The sequence below is a fragment of the Rana temporaria genome, chromosome 3 (assembly GCF_905171775.1).
Source record: "Rana temporaria chromosome 3, aRanTem1.1, whole genome shotgun sequence".
Taxonomy (NCBI): Eukaryota; Metazoa; Chordata; class Amphibia; order Anura; family Ranidae; genus Rana; species Rana temporaria.
In genome coordinates, this window is record NC_053491.1 from 360,159,799 (window position 1) to 360,185,137 (window position 25,339).

Genomic DNA, 25,339 nt, shown 5'->3' on the forward strand with positions numbered 1-25,339 from the left:
TTATTCAAGGTGTATCTCACATTAGGCCCCGATCGCAGCAGGCTAAACTTCCTTGAGATCACAACTTTGTTCTCTCTGCGCTGCAGAAACCACCCTTTGAAACCATCAAAGATATTTCCTTGGATGCCCTTTTCAGCAAAGTAGTCTTTTTGGTTCCGATCACATCTCAAACGTGTCTGACTTGGTGGCTCTCTCCTGTTAGGAGCCGTTTCTCATACTTCACAAAGTCAAGGTTCACAAGGTTTTATCAGTCTAAACACCTATGAAGACCGCACATCCTTCTATCCTGCTCTGAGGCTTCCAAAGGTAATCTTTGTTGCCTGGACATACTTAGAGCGGATAGCGATCCCCCAAAATAAAAATAGATTTCAGGGCTTTTATTATTAACTTGTTCACAGTTCCTAAAATGAAAAGCAATGTGTGTCCATTCTTGGAGCTCAAGGATGGAGGTTCAGGCCATGGATGAGCTTTTGGTCGAAAGGTGTTTCAGGGATGCTTTTTTAACCTGTGAGCTGTTGGCTTGCCTTTTTTTTTTATTTTTTATAACCCAGTCATCTTTGAATTTGCCTGTGGCTTGTACTGTATTGCAAGAAATGTCTTCCTTTTTGGAATTTTACAGACAAGTCAAATTTTTTTTTATTTTATCCTACACTTCAAGATAAGGAGTTGCTTGACAGTGTACACTTTCTTGGCCCAGTATAGGTCTGAATTTCTAAAGTTAGCTCTGAAGAGGTCAGGTATTGGGCTACCTCTGTTTTGTTATTGTGTTGTTGTGACTAAAGGCTGTATTCCAAAAACATTACTGCCTTTGTATAAGTGAAATGCCACATAACCCAGTATGAGTGAAAAGACCAAGAAGTGTTTTTCTGTAAAAGGGTAGAGTACTGTTGCTGTGTGATAGAATAGACTCTTGCACCACCCCGTTGAGGGTGTAACCTTTTTCTTTTGAAGGGGATTTACACAACAAATAAACTGAACTTTTGTTTTATTACTTCTATCTTTCTTTATTAGGTTTCTATTTCCCCATCTAAACCAACCCACTCAGTCTTTAACAGTCAATTCTTTAAATGTAACCTATGTTCTTACCATACTCACCAACTATATTTCATTAACCATAACATCAGACATGCTTAGAATCTGCCTTTCCATTGCCACTTCATGATTCTAAGCATCCTCACATTACATTCACACTTGTTTGTCATTTTTTTTTTTCCTGTGTTAAATTTTTGTTTTCTTCCATGTTTGTTCTCTCCCATAGCCCCGCCGAGGTCGTAGCATGTCAGTCTGCATCCCAATCCTTCCTCCATCTACCCTTCTCCTGCCTACATTTCCTCCCAGCGCTCCCTGCACCCCTCCCCATATCCTGTCTGCCCCTGTCTCTCCGCTGTGGACATCCCCTGAAGAATCCTTTGCTGAAAAACTTTCCAAGGCTCTTGAGAGCGTCTTGCCTATGCACGCCACAAGCCCTCGCAAACACCAGCGGCGCTGCAGCCTGCCTACCCTCTCTTCCAGCCCTGTATGTAGTCCTGTGCTCCCTCGCATGGCAGATAAGTTACCATTAAATACATGTGGCTGGGTATGACTTTTACATTGCCATTTAAGAGCTGGATTAGTGAAATGTATTGCACAACTTAAGTTGCATCTATGGCTAGGTTAAGCTTTGCAATACATTAGGCTGTCTTCATTGCACAATTCTAGAAATTGTTAGCTTTAAAAGGCAGATATTGACTGAAGGCTCACCCTAGCAGCCTTCCCTCTTATATTATAATCCTATAGACTGCACTAGGTCTCCTCTAGTGAAAAAGGAGGCTGCTATTTTGCCGTTGCCTTCTAAATCAAATAACTGCACTTAATTCTATATTAACTGTAAATATGGTATGCCTTGCTATAAAGAGTTCAGTGCTTTTTATGCTTCCTGGTTTTGTCTATACATTAAGGCCTCATGCACCCAGGACATTTCTTTAAGGCTACTTTTTGACCGCTAGTGGGGCACTTTTAACACCAGCTAGCGGCCGAAGAAGGGTTGTTAAAAGCGCCACTGTTGCAGTGCTTCAGAAGTGCTGCCCATTCATTCTAATAAGCAGTCCCACAAGCACACCGCCCTAGTGTGAAAGCACTCGGGCTTTCACATTTGGGTGGCGTGCTTTACAGGTGCTATTTCTAGCGCTAAAACACCTGAAAACTGCCTCCAGTGTGAAAGGGATCGAACTCTCCTAGAAGCCAGCAGCGTTTTTGCAGAAATAATACCTGGCGCTTGTAAAAGTGTCTGAAGCTTTTAGGAGCTTTTACAGGCATCAAGTTCTTCAGCATTAATTGTTTAATTAGTCAGAATAAATAATTTATTCCGGCTATTGAAATGAATTGATGCTTAAGTGCTAAATGCGCCTAGCGTTTAGGCACATTTAGCAGAATCGAGCGTGCTTTTCTGCCCAAACTCTGCTGCTCCTGGACTGCCTCTAAAAGCCCCTGCCACTAAATGCTGCTAAAAGCTTGTGTGCATGGACACATAGGCTTACATGCAGGGGAGTTTAGAGGCTGGGAAAAATACCAGATGCCCCTAGGAGCAGCTGTAAGGCCTCATGTACACTGCTGCTCCTCAACTTTTGATGTCAACCCCCCAAAACCCCTGAACTCGGCTCAATAAAAGCCTATGTGTCCATGCACACATAGGCTTTTGCCAGAGTTTATAGGCAGTTAAAGCGCCTCTCCTGAATGCAGAAAAATCGCAAGCTTTTGGGCATAAAAAAATGTCAAATGCGACTAAAATTAAAACTCTGGCCAATAGAATAAACTCCCAAACACCAAATGCTGCTAAACTTGCCTAAACTGGTTTAAAAATAATGCAGCTTAGGTGAGTTTTTAATGCTGATTTCCTCCTGTCAGGAGAAACAGCGTTTACAATATACCAGTGTGCATGACGCCTTAAAGTGGTTGTAATCCTACAAAAAAAAAAAAACCTGCAAGACAATGGCAAAATGAGCTAGTTTGCATAGCATACTAGCTCATTATGAAAATACCTTGGATCGAAGCCCCTGCAGTGGTCCAGGCACACCGCTCTGGCCGGAGACAGGTCTCCAGGAGTTATTTCTGGGTGTGACGGGCTCCGACACTGATTGGCCGGAGCTGCGATTACATCACTCCCTCGAATGACGGTAACGGCACTTCAGCTGAAGAAACGGCACACTTGGGCCGTTGCTTCAATGTGCATGTTTTGATGACGTTGGCACATGCTGATATAGTGAATATCTCCTAACCACGCAGGTTTAGGGGTTATCCACGGTACCTACAGGTAAGCCTTATTACCTTATAGGCTTACCTGTAGTCAAAAGTGGTCTGTAAGGGTTTACAACCACTTTAAGAACCTAAACTATTTTAGACTTTTTTTTGTTTAATCTGTTTTTGAGAAATTAGAAGGCAACAATACAGGCAAATCACGTCTCTATGAACACAGCCATTCTGTCGCCCAGGCATGTATTTAATGAAAATTTTGTTGTACGTCTTCCATTGTTTATCCCCTCTTTTAGTGTCTTTTAAAGAAAATGTGCTTAATTGTTTACCTGTTGTCTAAATGTCTCACTTCCTTATCTCATCCATGTTAATGCAGCCTCAGTCCATGGTGCATCCAACTTTCTCAGAGGCGTCGCACTTTTTCCCGACCATTCATGAACGTCCCATGTCTTTTTCTCCACCTCCCACCTTCTCATCTCCCAAATTGCCCAGCACACAAAGGAGAAAGAGCACCTCCTTCTTGGAATCGCAGACTCGTCATGGCTCACCACACGTACGGTCAGTTGGACCAAGTCCACTTCTGTCCGCCACAGACAATGTGAGCTGGAGGTCAGATGGGGTGACTCTTCAAGGAAAGCCTCCTGTCGGATCTTCCCTGGAAACCAACCACATACAACAGAATTTTGATTGCCAACTGTTCGTTGAAGGAAGGCATGGAATGGCTAGTGATGGCAAAATGATACCTATGGAGGCTGTGTACTTGGCTAGTGTGCCATACAGTGCACAAGCTGAAGCTTTTGTTGCTGCAGATGGACCTGGTAACATTAAGGATCCAGGGGTGACACAACTTGGCTCGATGTATGATTACCAGACGAGTCAAACCTATATAGCTCGCCCAGTCCAAAGTCTGAGGCTTGAGACCACAGTCAACCAACCCTCTCCACAGGGTAGTATGTCTGCACCAGTTACAGCAGAGCCTCATATTGTATACCATAAGGTGTTTATGCCCCAGTCTGCTCCTCCAGTTCTCTCCCAGGGCAGTGAAGGGCATCAGGGTTGTGTGTTTGAATTTCACATGCATTCTTCTGGACCCGAGGGGGCTGTGTACTTGCCACACCGTGTCTACCGAGCACGTCGCGGATCTTTGGAAATGGAGGAGGTCACACACAGCTCATTACTGCAAAGCCGACTTCAGACTGTTGCTGAGGAACAGTGTAACCACCCTGGCCCAGAGCCAATGTCACCTCTGTCTGGGTTGTATAGACCAGATGGCAGCTCCGAATACTCCAGTGACTCATCACAGCGAAATTCCTCAGACCCCGGGGATTACTTTTCTCCACCTGCGGTTGGAGTCGCATCCGATGCCTCTGTAACTTACACTCAGAAGATATTTCCGGAGCCGCATGTCTTCTTCTGCTTTCCACAACCTGGAGCTGCAGCTTTTCCCATACAGCCTGCTGTTTATAGCCAACAGGTTACTAGGATCACAGCTTTTCTGTATTTAACTTCATATGATTAATACTTATTGGCTGGGGTCAGGTTTATGAGTGAACAGATTAACAAATCTTTTATTTCTTCCATGAAAAAAGAGAAATAATGTAGTCTCTCTGAATTCTTTGGGAAATTAGTTTTAGTCACCAGAAATGTATTTTCTTTTTTATGGGTTTTCTTGAACAGGAGATTTTTTCAGTCTCTTCCTCTTCCACTGATTCTCTCCCTCATTAAAGGTAGGCTATGCATTTTCTATTGATGAGGCCCAGGGTCTTCACTGATCAAGTTACATTTCATTGTATCTTTTCTCTTTGCGCCCCTATTAATGTGCTGTTCACATTGATTACAGTGTGTCCTTGTTCAACCATAAACGGAATAGGTGGGCTTTTATAGACCTTACAGCAGAGCAAATATAATTTGCTTAATAGCCAGCTTCCCAAAGATGGTGCATATGCCTTCCAAAAAGTAGTTTTATTTAAAGTATAACGAAAGGCATATAGGATTTTTGGATATAATAGAGATGGAACACCTGTCAGTTTTTATTGCGCTTTTTGCCCCCGTTATGGAGATTCAGGGAAAATGTTCCAGTGGGGACACTAGTTTTGGTAACATAAGGGTCCCCAAGGAACTCCCTTAATTTTCAGTGATTTCCTCTTACTTCCTGTTTGGCTATGGGACAGTAGGTGAAGGGAAATCTCTGCAATGGGACACAGATGGTGAAAATAAAGCTGGCAGGGGCTGCTACCCTCCCTTGCTCTATCCAAAATGAAAGCTCTTAAAGTTCTATTTTAAGTTTCACAACACTCACAAGTGACCAGATTCTCATTTTTTTTTTATTTTTTTTTAGCTTTTGTAATCTGAATTACTGTTATGCACAGTCTGAAGAAATGGCATAAAATATCTATGGTATTTAGAGGTTTTCCAGACTAATTCACATAGAAGCTCTGATGGCCATAACACTGTGACATGATTATACCTCAGAGCATCAAAGAAGTTTGTAAAATATGGCTCGCTGATATTCTACATTTCATTTCATTCTAACACACGCAGGTTCCAGGACAGGGCACTTTAACATCAGTGGGGATTGGCACCCAGCCAGCTGTTCACACACAGGTGAGCATCTATTGCATAATGTTTTTGTGGGTGTCATTCAGAATACTGGTGAGTTTCATGACAAAAAATTAATCTGTTGGTACTGTTCACCATCTGTGAAGTATGAAAATTTATTTTTCAAATTGCGTTTTCCAGGCCATGGCGATGCTTTGGTTGCCAGCAACACTAACAGTGGATATAAAAAGTCTGCACAGCCCTGTTGTGTAAAGTTTCTGTGATGTAAAAAAATGAGACAAAGATAAATCATTCCAGAACCTTTTCCACTTTTAATGTGACCTATAAAACTGTACAAACTTTTGAGGGGGGTAAAAATGAAAAACTAAAATAATGTGGTTGCATAAGTGTGCGCACCCTCTTGTAACTGGGGATGTAGCTGTGTTCAGAACTAAGCAATCACATTCAAACTCATGTTAAATAGGAGTCAGTACACACCGGCCATCACTTAAAGTGCCTCTGATTATCCCTAAATAAAGTTCAGCTGTTCTAGTGGGTCTTTCCTGACATTGTTTTAGTCGCATCCTACAGCAAAAGCCACGGTCCGCACAGAGCTTCCAAAGCATCAGAGGGATCTCATTGTTAAAAGGTATCAGTCAGGAGAAGGGGACAGAAGATTTTCTAAGCTATTAGATATACCGGGGAACACAGTGAAGACAGTCATCATCAAGAGGTGAAAATATGGCACAACAATGACATTACCAAGAACTAGATGTCACATCAGTGACAAAAACGATGCACATCACCAAAAGACCATACGCACCGGGAAGCATAGTGGTGGCATAATCGTGCTTTGGGGCTGTTTTTCTTCAGCTGGAACGGGGCCTTAGTCAAGGTAGAGGGAATTATGAATAGTTCCAAATACCAGTCAATATTGGCACAAAACCTTCAGACTTCTGCTTGAAAACTGAACATGAAGAGGAACTTCTTTCAACATGACAACAATCCAAAGCATACATCCAAATCAACAAAGGAATAGCTTCACCAGAAGAAGAATAAAGTTTTGGCCCATCCAGAGCCCAGACCTGAATCCGATTGAAAATCTGTGGGGTAATCTGAAGCATTGTACAGTTTATAGGTTACATTAAAGGTGAAAAAGGTTCTGAAATTATTTATCTTTGTCATTTTTTTTTTACATCACAGAAACCTGACATTATAACAGGGGTATGTACATGTTTTATATCCACTTTAGGTAGTTGGTTTTAAATTGAGATGTGAGATTTGGTAGGGGAGGGTGGTTTAGCCCAGGTTTACACTGACAACGGGAATGACATTGTGCAAGTTAAGCTGAAGAGCTTACAATCTAGAAGGGGATAGGCTTCTCTGAAGAGAGGTTTTCAGGGAACAGAGTAGGACATAGTCGGACCGATTTGGGGTAAAGACTTCAATTTGGGGTAGGGAATTCCATTGAATGGGAGAGGCTTAGAAGTCCTAGAGGCGAACATGGGAGGAGGTGACAAGGGAACTAGAAAGCAGGAGGTCTTGGGAGGAACTTGGAGAACAATTTGGTTGATATTTTGAGACTAGGTTAGTGATGTAACTGGGGCCAAGTTGTGGATGGCTTTGTAAGTTATTGTTGGTATTTTGAATTTAATTTGTTGGGCTAGTGGCATCCAATGGGGAGATTGGCAGAGAGCGGTGGCAGTGAACATTTGGTAAGGTGTACGAGTCTGGCGGCAGCATTGAATTGGGCTTTACATTGTGAATAAACAGCAATGTTGAGTGCTGGGTGGTAACAGATGTGTTCAAAAAGTGATAGTTGGGAAGGGACTTTAACTGACAGGAAAAAAAAGTGTTTAATTTGCATGCAGAGAGAAATGCCTGAGTGGAGTGCTTGAAATGTATTTTCGATTTTCCCCTAGGAGTAAATAGTTGCCATTTAGAAAGAAATATAAATACATTTTTAGATGTCCCCCAGTGGAATGTGCTTGGGACTCTAGGCCTGGTACAAAAAAGGATTTTCCAGAAGTGGTAGTAGATCAGGTGAAATACGTTTGCTAAAGAACAGTGCTCTTTTTGAGGCTGGGTTCACACTGGTCCGACAAACGCTCCGACATTAGGAGCTCATGTCGCATGACGTGTGAAAAAAAATCAATGTTTCCCTATGAGAGTCGTCTCAACTGGCCCGACACAAGTCGGTCCGACTTTGAAAACACTCCCTGTACTACTTTGGTCCCACATTGATCCTACTTCAGCCCATTGAATATCATTGAAGTCAGACCAAAGTAGGAGCCTTGTCCTTACCATCCGACATGTGATTACAGCAGCAGTAAAAGGAATTTATCTCACTCTGGGATTGTTTTGATTGGTCAAAGAACAAGTCGGACTATCACAAAGTCGGTTCAAAGTAGTATCCTGTTTATGAAAGTTGGATAGATGTAGAATGTAGGATCAATGTAGGACCAATCTGCAGAGTAAAGTAGGATGGAAGTCGTACTGCTGTCCTGTAGTATAGTGTGAACCCAGCCTAAGGGAAGAACTAGTAATGTTTAAAACCTTTTCCTCTATAATCCTATTGTAAGTTCACTTGTCCCCTGCACCCATTACAGTTTATTATGCTTGTCAATATTAATTGTCACTATTTCTTCATTTCATGTTTTTTGTAGTCCTGAGGGTTCCAAAATGATGTATGTAGATATCCTCACCTTTTATAAGATTGTATTAAATCCAAATCCTGCTTCAGTACATTGTGATGGAAAATTGCTCAATGCAACAGAGAATAATTACTGCATATGATAAGGCTAGCTGTGACTGAAGGATGAGCATAGCTTATGATGAATTCTATTCATAGTCATTTTCTATGGGGCACAGAACACAACCATTTTAAGAAAAGAAAAAAGTGTCTCTGTCTTTTTCTTTATGGCAAGTTGCCACCCTAACTTCATAACTTGGGGAGCTTACTGTGAATTATATCATATCTTTATTGACTTCTCTTTCAACAACTTTTTCCCAAAAATGTTTAAATGTCAGTTTATTCATTTAATTATAAAAATATGATGTTTTAAACATTGAGTTTGCGTTTTGTGTTTCAGGGTGTTTCCCCCACTCATCAGGCAGCACAGTACCCAGTGGCAACAGCTATGTCCAGTCTGCCTGCACCAACTCAAACGGTCATTACCCAAGCTACTGTTCCTGCCCCCCAGGTCAGTGCAATCGGTGTGCTTGTGTGCAATAGAAAGATGTTATATGCCTACATATAATGGAATATTGTACTTTAAAACAGAGCTAAACCCCTCTATCCTTTACAGCCAAGGAAACTGCCATCTTAGCTTCTGTTCGATCTGTAGTTGCTATGGTCATGCCCATGTCACCCAGTTACAACACCAGACATTTGATGGCTTCACAGTTTGGTTGATAGCACAAGCAACTGTGACAATAATCATTCATGGCATGCCTTGAGTGTAACGGTTTTGGGAAAGCTTTAAATTGATGGGTTTGGTTCTCCTTTACATTGTGTTTGAAAGTTTTCCGGAACATTTGCAATGGTTTGGTTCCTTTTTAAGAAATGACGGGTACTAAGAATTGACAAGTACCTGTTGTGTTATGCAAAGTAGATGCCAGCTTTGTAGGCACGACCATTATTGACCTTTATTCACCAACAAATATCACCAGGGCTGAAAACTCTGTTCTATAGTGTTTCTAAGCTGTAGTGAATCATCTGAGTATAGCTGCATAATTATGAGCTCATAATGGCTTCAGAGCTAGGTAGGCAGTGTTTCTTAAAAAAAAAAAAAAAGTCTACTGTGGTTTATTATTTTATTAATTACACCTGCAAACTTGCTTCATTGACTAGCTAAACAAACCTCTTTATCATAAAATTAAGCATACCCTGTTATCTGTAAAACTTGGAATTGGGATTCATTCATACCTCTTCATGCATTGCATGTAAGGTAAGGTGCGTTTTTGACTCCTTTTCTTACAGTACTATTCTCTCTGTTAATTTTTTTTCCTGACAAGCACACCACAGATACAACAAGAGTTTTCTTTTTTTAAGTTAGTTAGAAGTATTCATACTTTCCTAGGTGGATGCAGCATCAGACCGGTGCTGCATCTGTCCTCCACCGCCTCTGCACTGAGAACCAAGCCACCAAACACCCCTGACGTCCTGGTTCTCTCACCTCACCGAGCGGAAAGCTGCTGCCTGTCAATCAGCAGCTCCCCTGCTCTGCTCCTCCAGGCTCACTGGAGCGCTGAGCTTTGGAGGGGCAGGGAGCGGCCATCTCGGTGGCTCGCTGAGACTGTCATTAGTCTAGACAGCTGGCAGATCCAGACTTCCTAAGTCAGGTGGATGCGCTGCCTCGACTTATTTCAGTGACGTCAGCAAAGAGCGAACTTCAAACCGCTCTCCGTTGAAAACGGGTCACAGGAGTGCAAAATCGTTGGCGAAGCCCAGTCTAAAAAGCTCAGGCTGGACTTCTCCCTTTTAATGCCCTATGTTAAGCTACCATTGGTGTCAATGCTGCCCTATTATATCTGCTTAGAGATTGCTACACATTCAGCTGCTTTGTCAGTACAATGCACACAACTCCCAACTTGCTCTGACTTAAGAAGTATATTTATCATTTTTAGAATGCAGGTAGGCTAATTTAATAGGCTGCAGAGAGTGGTGCAATGACTAACAGCAATTGGTAAGATACAGTTTAGAAGAATAGTCTTAGGGCTTGTTCTCACCATGTCGTAGGGCACATACAAAACATACATGTTCTGTTTGTGTGTGTTCAGGTCATACATGTTTGATGGCATGCAGAAAAATGCAGCCCAACAGACATAATGTGAATAAATAAACCTTAGTGAAAGCTGGTTTCTGCAGGCTCCTTGATATTTTCACATACCATTAGTCTATTTTATATATGGAGGTTTTAGTCACATAAACTTGTTTAGGGGGGCTAAACAAATTGTAATTAGAGAAAATGGACAATTTAAAGGGCAACTCCACTTTTGCCGAGCATATACAATTGCTACCTAAGGCATATTTTAATCTAATGTTATTAAGTGACCTTTCCTTTTCAATTTGCAGCACACTAATTTTCTGTAAAATTCAATGAAATATGGCAACCTGAAGGCGTTCTGTACAGTGTTGGTGTACAGAAAGTAAGATTTTCAGGCATCCTCTGCAACAAAAAATTTCATTTTCCGTGGGATAATTTCCAAGGGGGTAATCACTTCTAAATGGGTAACAGACGCTACAGTTTTTCTCCTCAGAACACTCACACAGTGCGGCATCTGATTTAAAATGAAGCAGTTTCGCCAATCCAAAATCCAATCCAAAATCACTGTGCAAAGGACATTGTTTACAAAATAATTATTCCTTCAGAGCAGAAACAGGTAGACATCCACAACAAAGTTTGTTAAAATCCTTGCAACATACAATGAGCACCCGGAGGGAATTGCTTTTTTTTTTTTTTCCGCAAAAGTGGCGTTACTATTTAACGCACCATCTGAAAATACCAGCAGCTTGGCTGTCATGCAGAGACTCTTGCCTCAGTACATGTATTCACTGATACAAGTCAATTGTACAAATAAAGGACATTGGACTTTTTCAACCCTCTGTGTTGGTACCTCAAAAATGAATAGGACACCATGAATAGTATGTAGCCAGCATTTAGGAAGAAGTCAGCAGTGGAAACCTATTTTCTCCAAATAGTAAGCATTTAAAGATGTTCCCATGGGCTTAAACCCAGAAATGCAAAAGGTTGCTCTCATGCTGTTATCTTTGATATGTTTGAGCGGAAATTAAAACTGCATTTGCAGAGAAGAATGTTCAGCATTGTCTAAAATTCTTTAATGTGATACATTTATGATTGATAAGTGTCTGCACCAGACAAAATCACAGCAGCTGGTCTTTGAAATGTGGTGGATTTCCACTACCTGGCACTTCTCCTACACTCTTTACCTAGATCTCTTAACCAACTTTTAATTTGGAATGACCCTGCATGGTTACCTTGTGTCGTCTGCATTTTCCTCCCTCGTCATTCATGAATGGTGTGTGGATTGGTGGTGTTATGAGCGTCAGTGCTGGTGTGCCGTGGGATGTCAGCTGTGCCCCTTGTGGCGCATCACACTTATTTATTTTTTTAACTTTATTGAAATGTCGCAAAGTGATTTTCCATCACTTTGGGTATGACTGCTCCTCACATTACAACTGGAGATTATTCTGGGTTGTGTCTTTCAGGGTTCAGCTTAATTTTTCTTGTTTAGGTGACAACACATGGCAGCTCAAAACCTCTTCTCCTGTTTTAACTGAGGAGCAGTTTTGTTGTTATGGCAAAATCAAATCTGTATTTCAAGAGCATTTTTAGCTGTCTTCACATCTCATGTGATTCAAGAAAAAAAATTGAAGACATTATAAATATTTTGTTGGCAATTGTAATTTTAAAGTAGCATTCCAGCTTTCAGTTCACTTGAAAGTTTCTTTGCACAAAGCTGGCTCCAACGATTTCCATTACACATGGATGTATATGCTATGTATGCATTGTACTGTAGTAGTAACTCCAAACGGTAAGTGGTGCTGTGTTCCTCAGCAGTAAAGGTGACTTTGCGTTGTTTGGACCTTATAAGTAGTCGGCCTGAGTGGTCCTGCACCATTTAGGAGAAGCCTCATATTTATATCTGTGAATACAAAGCTTCCTGCTGATTGACCGAGGTGGAAAGGTGGGTGGATGACATCTCGATATCCTCCTCCATCAATCAGCGGAAGCATTGTAATCATTGATAAATATACAGAGCTTCTCCTGAATGGTGGAAAATAATTCAGCCTATTTAGTTCTGGCAGCAGATGGCAAGTTGGAAATGTGTCAAATTTACTCTGTATGTAGCTACTCCTATTACAATACATTGCAGGACACATAAAAGTTGCATTAAAGTGTAATGGAAACCTGCCCCAAACAATTTAACGTGAACTAAAAGCTTAAATTCTACGTTAATTTCTTTATCGTACATCACGGGACACAGAGCGGCATTCATTACTATATGGGTTATATGGAGTACCTTCAGGTGTAGACACTGGCAATCTCAAACAGGAAATGCCCCTCCCTATATAACCCCCTCCCATAGGAGGAGTACCTCAGTTTTTTACGCCAGTGTCTTAGGTGTTAGTCATGGTTTAGCTTGCCTCCGCATCCTTGGGATTAGGTGAGCTACCGGTTCTGTCCAAAAAAGCCTCAGCGCTAAAGTGGTCAGTAACCGGACCCCAAACCCTTGGGGTATAGCCCATAATGCTTTTCTTTTTAGAGAGCTGGACCCTGGGCCCAGAACTTAGAAACCTTTGGGTACCTAAAGTTTTCTGTTGCCAGGGTGCTATATGGGCCCAGGACAGTGGATCCTTCATAGGAACCCAGGGCCTGAAGGTCTAGACATCCCCACGGAGATGGGGGAAGATTGGGCCTCTTGCTTGGCAAAGTCCTGCGGCATGGAGCAGGTAAGTGAGGGGAAAACTTGCGGAACTTGGTTCTTAGCAGGTTTTTTTCTGGGGGGTCACAGGGGACATGCCTAAAGTTATGCACTGCATCTGGCAAACTAGTCACATATCATAAAGATAGGATGGCTCTCTATGTATTATTCCCCATAAGATGTGACCTCCCTTGTAGTGTTGGAAAAGCATTGAGTGGGGCCTGTGTTATATAAAAATATATGTGTGTGTCAGAGAGCTTTGCTTACCTGCAGGCCTCCAGGCGATGCTCCATTCAGTCTTCCTCCTCAGAGCCTGCAAGCAGGCAAAACGCTGACCTCCTCATGGTTCCAGGCTACAGGCTACAGTTTGCTGGAACAGAGAGGTCCCTTCCTCCCAAAATCCCCCCCCCCTCCCCCTGTCGGGAGGGGCATTTCCTGTTTGAGATTGCTGGGGGGGGGAAGGGCGGGTCAGTGGCTTAAAGGAAGGGGCGGCCCTTCCTTGTTTGTTCCATTCAAATACTTTGGAACTGAGGAGAAAGACCAGAGCGGCAGCACGGGGCGCCGAGGACACACAGTGGCCAGAAAGGATATTGCAGTCTTCAGAGGACTGTTTTTTCAAGCCTAGAAATAGGCTGTTTCTTTTCCATCTCATAGTTTTTCTTTGCAATACTACTCAGGGGGACAGAATGTTTTTTTCTTTCCTGGATTTGAAACAAAAACGAAAAAAAAAAAAAAAAAAGTCATCTAGGGGAGAGGAAGCATTTTTTTATCCCCCAAACAGGTGTTTGGACAATTAACTTTTATAGTTCCAAATACCAATAGGTAGCAGGTGTACCTCGGTATTGTACCATGGTATGCCGCTGTTTTCCCTACAGGGAGCCTTGGGGCCATCGGGATCTGGGGCTGGAGCTGACGCGGGTCAGTCCAACCCTAAGATGGTCACGGAGGAGGTATTACTCACCTCTTTAAAAGAGATGCAGAAAAGCATGGGAAAGATGATAGCCGCAGCTATGCGGGGCAGTAAGCGGAATAGATCTCCGTCGCCCGAGCGCGGACCCTCAGAAGAGGAGGTCCTTTCCTCAGGGGAATTGGACGACCTCTTGGACAAGGACCAAGTAGGTTCAGGGATCGAAGACCCCGATACAGAGGAGTCTGGGGCAGTCTCCCTGAGGGAGAGCTGGTGGATTCAAGGATTGTCGGACTTGGTCCATAGGGCATTCAACTTGCCAGTACCAGATCTCCAGGTATCGACGGTTTCAGCTTTGGGCTCACTGAGGGCGCCTCAAAGCAATGCTGTGTTTCCGATCCATCCTCTATTAGAGGGAATTTTGTTCCAAGATTGGAACAAGCCAGATAAGATCTTCTTACCACCTAAAAGGTTCTCTGTCCTATATCCTATGGAAGAAAAATTTTCCAAGAGATGGGCTACTCCTGCAGTGGACGCAGCCATCTCATGTATTAACAAATCATTAACATGCCCTGTAGAAAACATACAGGTGTTCAAGGATCCAGTTGATAAGCGCTTGGAAGCACTACTTAAGAACTCCTTCACTACTGCAGGGGCAGTAGTACAGCCAGCTGTGGCTGCGATTGGGGTCGCTCAAGCATTATCGGATCAATTTAAGCAGATGCTTAAACTTATTCCGGCCCAGCAGGCAGAAAAATTTTCGGATGTCCCTAAGGCCATATGTTTTACGGTAGACGCAATCAAGGATTCTATCCAGCAAGCGTCACGTTTATCGTTATCCCTTATCCATATGAGAAGACTCTTATGGTTAAAAAGCTGGGAGGCTGAGCCCCCATGCAAGAAGCTCCTGGTAGGGTTCCCCTTCCATGGAGGACGACTCTTCGGAGAAGACCTAGATAAATACATTCAGACCATTTCAAACGGCAAGAGTACTCTCTTGCCAACTAAGAAGAAGGTTCAGGGACCTGCGTTTAAACGACAGTATTCCCCTGGGCAGGGGCCCTCTAATGCCAAGCAGTATCGACGGCCTCCTGCAAAAGCAAACTTCGGCTTCAACAGCAGATCACAAGGACAGGCTGTTAGAGGCAAAAGGCAGTGGTTTCGCAAACCAGCAAAACCAGCCCCCAAGCCAACCTTATGAAGGGGCGCCCCCACCCACGAAGGTGGGGGGAAGGCTGCGACTCTTTTCAGAGATTTGGGAAGCCAGCATTCCCGACGAGTGGGTACGGTCTTCCGTGGCCACAGGCTACAAATTAGATTTCCTAAGGTTTCCTCCTCCTCATTTCCAGAAGTCGAGGATTCCAAACGATCCGGAAAAGGGAGCCGCATTAAGATCGGCATTAGATCATCTACTTTCCCAGGAAGTAATAGTAGAGGTACCAGTCCTGGAACAGGGGCTGGGTTTCTACTCCAACCTATTCATCATCCCAAAATCCAATGGAGATGTCAGGCCAATTTTGGACCTAAAGATGGTAAATGCATATCTAAAGATCCGCTCATTTCGGATGGAATCCGTGCGGTCAGCAGCTGCCACACTCCAGAAGGACGACTTCATGGCGTCCATAGACATAAAGGATGCCTACCTTCATGTTCCAATTTATCAGCCACATCAAAGATATCTACGCTTCATGGTGGCTTCGCGTCACTTCCAATTCGTGGCGCTTCCCTTCGGGTTGGCTACGGCCCCCCGGGTGTTCACGAAGGTCCTAGCTCCAATCCTAGCCAAACTAAGGATCCAAGGGGTCACGATCCTAGCATACCTGGACGACCTCCTAGTCATAGATCACTCGTCTCCCGGCTTGGAGCGAGCAGTGGCCCTCACGGTCCAATACCTCGAGAGGTTCGGCTGGGTCCTAAATCGAGAAAAGTCAGCTTTCCAGCCCACAAAGCAGTTGGAATATCTCGGCATGAGATTAGACACAGAACAACAAGGAGTGTTCCTACCTCTGAGGAAGGTAAAAGCCATCAAGGAATTAATCCTACTGGTTCTAAGCAAGAAAGAACCGACTATTCGCCTATGTATGAGGTTACTAGGCAAGATGGTGGCCACATTCGAGGCGGTACCATACGCCCAGAGCCACACTCGCATCCTACAGGCAGCCATCCTGTCAGCATGGAGCAGAAGGCCACAGGCCTTGGATATCCCGTTGCCGCTCTCATCAAGAGTCCGACAAAGTCTGTGTTGGTGGTTAGACCCTCAGAATCTACTGAAGGGGAGGTCTTTCAGCCCAGTGGCTTGGAAGATAGTGACCACAGACGCCAGCCTGACGGGCTGGGGAGCAATTTTGGATGGTTGCACTCGCCAAGGTACTTGGGCAAAGCCAGAGAAGCAGTTGCCCATCAACATCTTGGAGCTCAGAGCTGCTCGACTAGCCCTCAGGGCTTGGACGTCAAAATTGCAGGGGTTCCCGGTGAGAATTCAATCAGACAATGCCACGGCCGTGGCATACATAAATCACCAAGGGGGAACCAGGAGTCAAGCCGCTCAGAGAGAGGTGAGCTTGATTCTTCTATGGGCAGAGGCTCATGTGCCCTGCATATCGGCAATATTCATTCCAGGAGTGGACAACTTTCAGGCGGACTTCTTAAGCCGCCAGACTCTATGGCCGGGGGAATGGTCTCTGCATCCACTAGTCTTTCAAGCACTCTGCCAAAGATGGGGAGTGCCGGACGTGGATATCATGGCATCGAGACTCAACAAGAAACTAGACAGGTTCATGTCCCGCTCAAGGGATCCGATGGCCTGCGGAACCGATGCGTTGGTTTGCCCTTGGCATCAGTTCAAACTTCTTTATGCGTTTCCCCCGCTCCAGTTACTACCCCGCCTGCTGCGCAGGATCCGGGTGGAGCACATACCAGTCATCCTGGTAGCTCCAGCATGGCCCAGAAGGGCATGGTACTCACTAATCTTAAGGATGGTAGTGGGAGACCCTTGGACTCTTCCTCTACGGCCAGACCTGCTATCGCAAGGTCCGATCCTCCACCCTGCCTTACGGCATCTAAATTTGACGGCCTGGAAGCTGAATCCCTGATTCTCAGGGGTAGAGGTCTGTCTCAGAAAGTAATCTCTACCCTAATCAGAGCCAGGAAACCGGTCTCTAGGGTGATTTATTACAGGGTCTGGAAGGCCTATGTAGGCTGGTGTGAGTCCAAGCGATGGCTTTCTCGCAAATTTACCATCGATAGAGTATTAAGTTTTCTCCAGCTAGGAGTGGATAAAGGATTGGCATTAAGCACAATCAAAGGACAGATTTCTGCTCTGTCAGTGTGGTTTCAGCGGCCGCTGGCCACCCACTCGCTGGTTAAGACCTTCCTTCAAGGGGTCTTACGTATTAGACCTCCAGTTAAATCCCCGCTTTGTCCGTGGGATTTAAATCTTGTTCTGTCAAGTTTACAGAAACAACCGTTTGAGCCGTTGGCTGATATTCCTTTGGTTCTACTGACAAGGAAGTTAGTATTTTTGGTTGCCATAGTTTCCGCAAGACGAGTTTCGGAGCTGGCAGCCTTATCCTGTAAGGAACCATATCTTGTTTTTCATAAGGACAGGGTCGTTCTCCGCCCTCATCCTTCCTTCCTTCCGAAGGTCATATCCAGTTTTCATTTGAACCAGGATTTGGTATTACCATCCTTCTTCCCTAAACCTACTTCCAGAAAGGAAGGGTTGCTGCATACCTTGGATATTGTCAGGGCCATGAAGGCCTATCTTAAAGCTACAAAGAAGATCCGGAAGACAGATGTGCTGTTCATTCTACCGGATGGGCCCAAGAAGGGGCAGGCAGCTGCAAAGTCCACCATTTCTAGGTGGATTAAGCAATTAATCACTCAGGCCTACGGCTTGAAAGGGTTGCCTCCTCCAGTATCATTAAAGGCTCATTCTACTAGAGCCATGGGCGCCTCCTGGGCAGCACACCACCAGATCTCTATGGCTCAAGTTTGCAAGGCGGCAACCTGGTCTTCTGTCCACACGTTTACAAAATTCTACAAGTTGGACGTAAGAAGGAATACTGATACTGCCTTCGGGCAGGCAGTGCTGCAGGCTGCAGTTTGAGACCCTCGGATTCCGGGGGCTCCTCTTGTTCGAGTTAAATTTAAAAATTTTATTTTTCTCAACTAAGTTGGATTTATTATGATTTGAGTATATCTCTAAATTAAATCCTTTTGTCTTGGAGATGTTCTCCCTCCCCTCATTGTAAGCATTGCTTTGGGACATCCCATATAGTAATGAATGCCGCTCTGTGTCCCGTGATGTACGATAAAGAAAAAGAGATTTTTAATACAGCTTACCTGTAAAATCTTTTTCTTGGAGTACATCACGGGACACAGAGCTCCCACCCCTCTTTTTTGAGGACCATTTTGGGAGGCATACTGCTTGCTACAAAACTGAGGTACTCCTCCTATGGGAGGGGGTTATATAGGGAGGGGCATTTCCTGTTTGAGATTGCCAGTGTCTACACCTGAAGGTACTCCATATAACCCATATAGTAATGAATGCCGCTCTGTGTCCCGTGATGTACTCCAAGAAAAAGATTTTACAGGTAAGCTGTATTAAAAATCTCTTTTTTCTTAATTATCAATCTTCTAGTAGATTGTGTACAATGAACCATCAGTGACACTACGTACAAACAAAACCGCAATGGGATCAATTTGGAAAATAAGGGTTTCAGTTGCTGTTCACCCTCTTTGTATATGCAACAGAGGCAGCCATTTTCTGTTGATGCTGCAGTGTAAAAGTGCAGCCTATCCATATATGAAAGATCAGTAATATCACTGAGAGTTAAGCCTCTCTTCGCTGGACCAGTGACTTCACAAAAATGCAGACTATCCATGGACTAGAGATGGGTGACATCACTGAGACTGTAGCCTGTCTGTTTATTGGAGACTTGTACAGCTTCATCTTTTCACTAGATAGAAACGAAACTGAGAATGCAACCTTATCTACTCAGTAGACATCACTGAGGTTGCATACCAATTGTTTACTAGACTATGTGACATCGGAGAATGCAACCTATCCAGTCACTAGAGGCCAGTGTCATCAATAAGAGTGCAGCCTAAATATCTTTCCTGTTTGAGCCATTGTTTTTTTTCTTTGTATAAATTAATCAAGTGCTTATCTGGGTATTTTTGATTGTGTGCCCTTAAAATCCTGTTTACCCATTTGTACTCTATATATTGAGATGCTGGCATGTGCTTTGGACTCGGGTCACACTTTATATTCTGTGTAAGGTGCATATCCATAAATCTGATAACACCTAATGGCTGCCTCTGATGTGTAGACAAGAGTTAAAGGGGTTGTAAAGCTTTGTTTTTTTTATTTTTTTTTTTTTTTTCAAATATGGTATACTTACCACCTCTGTGCAAGGGTTTTGCACAGTGTGTCCCAGATCCTCCTCTTCTGGGGTCCTCCCGTGGTGTGCCTAGCTCCTCCCAGCATCAAGTGCCCCCTCAGAGACCCACTTTCCAAGGGGGCACTCATGTGGGCCTGCTCCTGAGTCCTGCTGCTGCGTCCATTAACACAGACAGCAGGTCTCTGCCCTGCCCTCTGGCTCCGGTGTCGCTGGATTTGATTGACAGCAGCGGGAGCCACTTGCTCCTGCTGTCATCAATCTGTCCAATGAGGACCCAAGACAGCTGCTAGAGCTGCTGGGCTCATTCTCATCAATGGAAAGATCAGGTTCAGGTAAGTAAAAGGGGGGCTCTGGGGGACTGCTGCACTACAGAAGGGTTTTCACCTCAATGCATAGAATGCATTGAGGTGAAAAACCTAGAGGGTTTTTTAAACCCCTTTTTTTAAAGTTGATCCTTTTTTTTTTCTTTTCTTTTTTTTATTGTATTTAGATCTGTAGGTTTGGTGTATCAGTATTGATATAGTCGAACTCCAAAATGGCAAAAACAGCGTTCAAACACAGGTTTCCTGTTTTATGTGCTCAGGGATTTGTAATTTTGTATAACCCCTGTGTAAAACACATCTGCCCTTTAGGCTCTTTCTACTTTGTGATTTGGCAATAGCTCTCACTGCATCATCACCCTGCTCATTGAACAAGGGTGATTATACTGATTGTCCAGGTAGCAGGCTGGAGGCACAAAGAGGACACAATATTACATTCTTGAACCAAGAAAATGAGTGTCCTCTATCTGGTGTTTCTGCAGAATGGCAGAAAACCATAGCATTCTGTTGAACAAAATTACAAGTTTTTCAGCATGTATAATAGTAACCATGCATGTATTTCAACTGTGTGTACACCGGTTTTCCTGGAGCTTAAGTCCCGCTATAATTTGGACACCATAATTTCATGTTCCATCTTTTTGTTCCTTGTTTTGTTCACAACAGACTCATGGGCTGGTTTCTGTTCTGCTTGTTGACTGCATGCCTTTATGAAACAGACTTTGCTTTTATGTTTAATGTGTTTAATTTTTTTTATGATTTAATATTTACAAGCCCTGCTTCTGAACCTTGCTTGCTAAAAACAATCATCTTTACTTTCTTTTACTCATTCTTAATTCCCAGCTGCCAGTTTCTCAGCCTTTACAAGCTGCCCAAGGAGAGCCTGTGGTTCCTGCTCCAACAGTTCCAACCCCACTGTCGCATGTTGCCCCGAGCATGACTGCCCCCATGCCACCCCAGTATTTACCCTTAACTCAACCTTTAGTGGCCATCCCTTTAATCCCTCAGTTCACTGCTCCCAAGTTGCCAATGACTGTGCCTTCCGCAATTGTACACACAGGCTTTCCTGCCCTGCCTGTGCCTATGTCCCCTGGGTTTGGCCAGGCATTGCCAGGCTTGCCCCCCTCATTTTTAGGTACACCAGTGCTTCCTCCTGGACAGGCAGTTATTGTTCCAAGCCGCATACCTGTTGCTCTCCAGCCCTTGACACAGGTCCCACCTCTGACTGTGCATCCTGTGCCTCCACCTGTTGGATTTTCAACCACCCTGGGACAAGCTGTTGAGCCTCTGCGTCCTCCTGGAGATGCTGCATACCAGGTACTGCCCTCTCTGGGCTTTGCTGGAAACTTTGGGTATCGGCTCACACGCTGTTTAAATGTATGGGATTTTCTGTAGTGTAGCGGATAGATTGTTAGTATTAGATAGCCAAGTGTTATGTGTAGGAGGATTTAAAAAATGTGAAACTCTAGTTTACGGTTTAATTATTCTATGTATGTCCTATTATCCAATTATGTATGTGTGTAAATACTAAACTTTTTACTCTTTCTTTAACTTTACTTGATGTTTATTGATGTTTTTCATTTTTTTACCCAGGCCTTCCAACCTCCTGTAACCTCCCAGATGCCTGTAGAAACAGGCGTTCCTTCTGCCTCTGTCCACCCTTCATCAGTAGTGTCACCTACCACCCGCACAGACTGCCTGCCACAAACTGGGTACAGCACTGGCTTACCACAACCTTACCTGAAGGGCAGTGGACTACCTCCACAGGGCATCCCAGCTTTGCAACCAACAGCACCTTTACTTGGCTCGGCACAGCCAGTTCCAGAGGTAGGCTGCAACAGTAATTACCAACAATTTTTCCTATATTACTCTGTCAACTTCTTTACACTACCTTGAACAATTTCATGCTGTTGCATTGCATGCAAGACAAAAAAGAGGCTTGCTTCAAAAGACCAATCAGTTATTTTGTTTAAAAATAACTTTTGATGGCGATTGGTATATATGCACAAATTTTCTACATAGGTTCCAGCCTTACAGATAGACTCATGGTGATTAGCTGGATTGAGAAATTGTGGTGCAACTGCAAGCTGGTTTGTTGCATGACATATTGATTTTCATCAGCAGGTAGACAATAACCGTATAACTACCAAAGAAGCAGCTTCAGAGTCCAAATTATGACCGCTATCTTTAGAATAAGTGAAAAAAAAAAAAAATACTGTGCAACCTAACACCCTGAGTGAGCCGCTGGCACTACAATTGGACGTATTGTATGAAAATAATGAGGGAGTAAAGTGCAGCGCTAAATGTGAAAATGTATATAAAAAAAATCAATAAAGTAACAGTGCAGAATTACACCTCAATTGATCAATATCACCTACTGTGCTAAACATATTGAGCACAATAGTAAGAAGACATGTGAATAAACATATATGAAAAAACCTAATGTACATCAAACTGCATCAAGGGACATGTGAATAAGTCCAAGTTTATGTGATGAAGAGAAATTGATTTGAATGGTGAAAAGTGGATGTTCAGACTTCAGGACGAAGATCACCCATTAAGTATTCAGCTCAGCAGGAAGAAATTTCACCATCCAATGTGCAATCACCACCAATGAAGGTAATGGAGTACTCTTACCGAATGGTATGATCTACCTGCCAGCAGCAAGGAACCAAACAAGCAGAACTGATGGGACCTTAACGTCACAGGAACCATCATGTGGATTTGCACAGCAGTGCGGATTCAGCATCCAAACATTCCAGGAACCAGCATGTAAACAGTATAGCGATCCAAGCTCTGCATATAAGGATTGCAATTTGAAGCAAACTCTTCATGTTTTGATAATGTGAGAAACTCTATGTGCTGTCAATATTGTCAATTGCTGACTGCTTTACTAGGTGTTTGAGGGATGTTAAAAAAAACGTGCCTCAAATGTCTGCCAGTGTGAACAGCACTTTATACAGCTACCACTGTCCAAAGCTTAAAAGTGCCAGGCTCCTTCTCCACCCTTGCTGTGTTTGCCTGAGTCAGAAAGTGAAATGCCTCACCTAAAGGACACACATTGCATTCATTTCCCCTTGAGTACTAAGTGACTGGATAAATCTAAAAAAGACATTTCCCATTAATGAAAAAATACTGTATTTTCCGGCGTGTAAGACTACCTTTTACACCGGAATTTCACAGCCAAAAACCGGGGGTCATCTTATACGCCGGGTGAAGCAGCTGCACGATCGATATCAGCCACCGGGTGCTTTGTACGGCTGCATGTATTTTGTATATGCACCGCTCAGCCAATCCCGATGCACTGTGTTGATGACAGAGCATGCTAAGCCTGCTCGGATTGGAGTAACAACCTCTGCCAATCCGAGCAGGCTACATTATGTAGCCTGCTCGGATTGGCAGAGGTTGTTACTCCAACACAGTGCATCGGGATTGGCTGAGCGGCGCATATACAGAATACATGCAGCCGTACAGAGAACCCGGCGGGCTGCGGCTTCTTCATTTAAATAAAACACATTACTACCGCACAAGGGGGTCGTCTAATACGGTGAGTAGACCACAAAACCACAGTTTTCAGCAGATTATTAGGGGGTCGTCTTATATGCCGCGTCGTCTTATACACCGGAAAATACGGGTAAGTAAAAAATCTGCCATTTGTGTCGACTAGGTAATCCTGAAAATATTTTCACTTTTTTCTGAAAGCCATGTCTAGACTCTATCCAGTGGAAAAATTATGTACTAATAAGTATTCTGTGCTGGTTGTAGACCCTACCATCTTAGTCTTAAAACATCTGTACTTATAGAAGATGTTCCACCATTTAAAAATTCATATATACAATGTAGATGCTTTTAAAGACTCTTTAACCTACAGGCCCAGCCCTGCAACCGGCAGTTGCTGCTATATCTGTTTGCTAGACTGCAGGTCATTTGACTATGGCAATGAACAAAAAGCATTAGCAGGGCATTTGCATACACTGCCCTCTGCCTTACTCTTTTTTGTGTTGATAAAAGCCTGGTCATCTGAAGCTGCTTGAAAACATTGCATCACCCATGTGCCCTTTGAGGGAGGTTATCTATTTTGTGAGGCACTTGACAAAATTATCAAAGATGTCACAGGACATTCCTTGATGGCTTCTATTGCCTTGAAAAGAAGAGCACCCCATCACTGTTTTTAGGTTTCATTTTCAAAGCCAAAACATAGTCCTTCCTTTCAGCACAAGACTTTGAATACAAAATCTACCAAGTCCATTCCAAAACCTTCTTCACAATGAAGAGGCAACTTCACTCCCAAGAATGTGGAGGTCTGTTAGTTTGCCTTTCTCTGGGTGACAGACATCCAAGACCCTATGGGTTCAATCGATTTCAAATCGGTACAAAACTCTACTACCTCATCATTTTCTTCTCTCAAACCAACTGAAATCTTGTCAAGGACAGTCAGATTTGCAGACCGCCCTGGACCATTCCTTGTCAGAGTGGTGGTTTCATTCCAGGTACAAAGTACATGGTTTTGGTCCAGGTGCAAAGGATTCTATATGCTACAAAAAAAAACAATGGGGATATTTGTCTTATCCTGGGCCTAAAATTCCTAAACAAGTACCTTAATATTCAAAGTTTCACATGGAAGCCACAAGTCATTGACTCTCTGAGACCAGGAGAATACTTGGCATCATCGAAGTAGCTTATCTGCATATTCCCATTCAGGGCTTCCTGCACTTTGCAGTAGGGACAAACTTCCAATTTGTTGCACAGCTACTTGGCCTATCCTTTTCACAAAAGTACTTGGATCCCTTCTTACTCTCTCTTAAGAACTGGGGGCATTCAGATAACACGGTACCTAGACTACCTTTTTCTTTTCTATTATTATCTGCAAATGTATAAAAGACCTTCAGGCCTTTTTGGTAATCCACTTTCAGTCTGCTCAACTTTTCCAAGCCTAGATTTCTAGGGCCTCATCCTGGACACAGCGCAAGCTCCTCTCCTAGATCTCATGCTTAGATCTTATGATCAAAGAAACACACCTCAGTGAGAAAAGCTATGTGCCTCATTGAGACCACCCCCCTTGATCAATGTTTTTAGCCAGGACCAATGATCCTCTACCGCTGGCATCAGATGCCCTGATAATTCCCTGGACTCCTTGACTGGTCCACAGAATAGAGCAAGAGAAGAAACCGGTGATTCTCAATGTTCCAGACTAGGGATGAGCTCCGGGGTGTTTGCACACTCAACGTGCAAAGCCTGCCAGGAAGTCGGCACGGCGCTGTGCTAATCCACAGGCAGGGAGACATTGTCCCGATGCTCGGCTGCAGAGATCGGGAAATGTCTCACTGCCTGTGATTAGCGCAGCTGTATTACCCATGAAAGTTTATGCCTTTTTCTGTTGGCTTTCTTATTTAAAAATGCCATTTGAAACCCACCTTGTTTTAGTAATGTACCTATGTAAAAAAGGAACTGGTTAAAGCCTACATCAGGATAATTATGCTCATTAGATTGTGACT

The 25,339-nt window shown here is 43.5% G+C and overlaps 2 protein-coding genes across 13 annotated transcripts in view; both read left to right on the forward strand.

Annotated features, from left to right (window-relative positions):
• Positions 1-25,339, forward strand: part of WNK1 (WNK lysine deficient protein kinase 1) — a 199,295-nt gene that overhangs the window by 132,809 nt on the left and 41,147 nt on the right. For 10 of the 12 annotated variants that reach the window (XM_040345270.1, XM_040345272.1, XM_040345273.1 and 7 more), the window contains 4 exons: positions 5,764-5,832; positions 8,859-8,969; positions 20,688-21,161; positions 21,438-21,671. In XM_040345270.1, coding sequence (XP_040201204.1) covers positions 5,764-5,832; positions 8,859-8,969; positions 20,688-21,161; positions 21,438-21,671 — 888 coding nt within the window. The remainder of the gene's footprint in view (positions 1-5,763; positions 5,833-8,858; positions 8,970-20,687; positions 21,162-21,437; positions 21,672-25,339) is intronic. The other 2 variants (XM_040345271.1, XM_040345280.1) reach the window with 2 other exon arrangements.
• Positions 1,598-5,757, forward strand: LOC120932702. Its single transcript, XM_040345282.1, has one exon. The coding sequence runs from the start codon at positions 3,569-3,571 to the stop codon at positions 4,745-4,747; it is 1,179 nt and encodes a 392-aa protein (XP_040201216.1). The 5' UTR covers positions 1,598-3,568; the 3' UTR covers positions 4,748-5,757.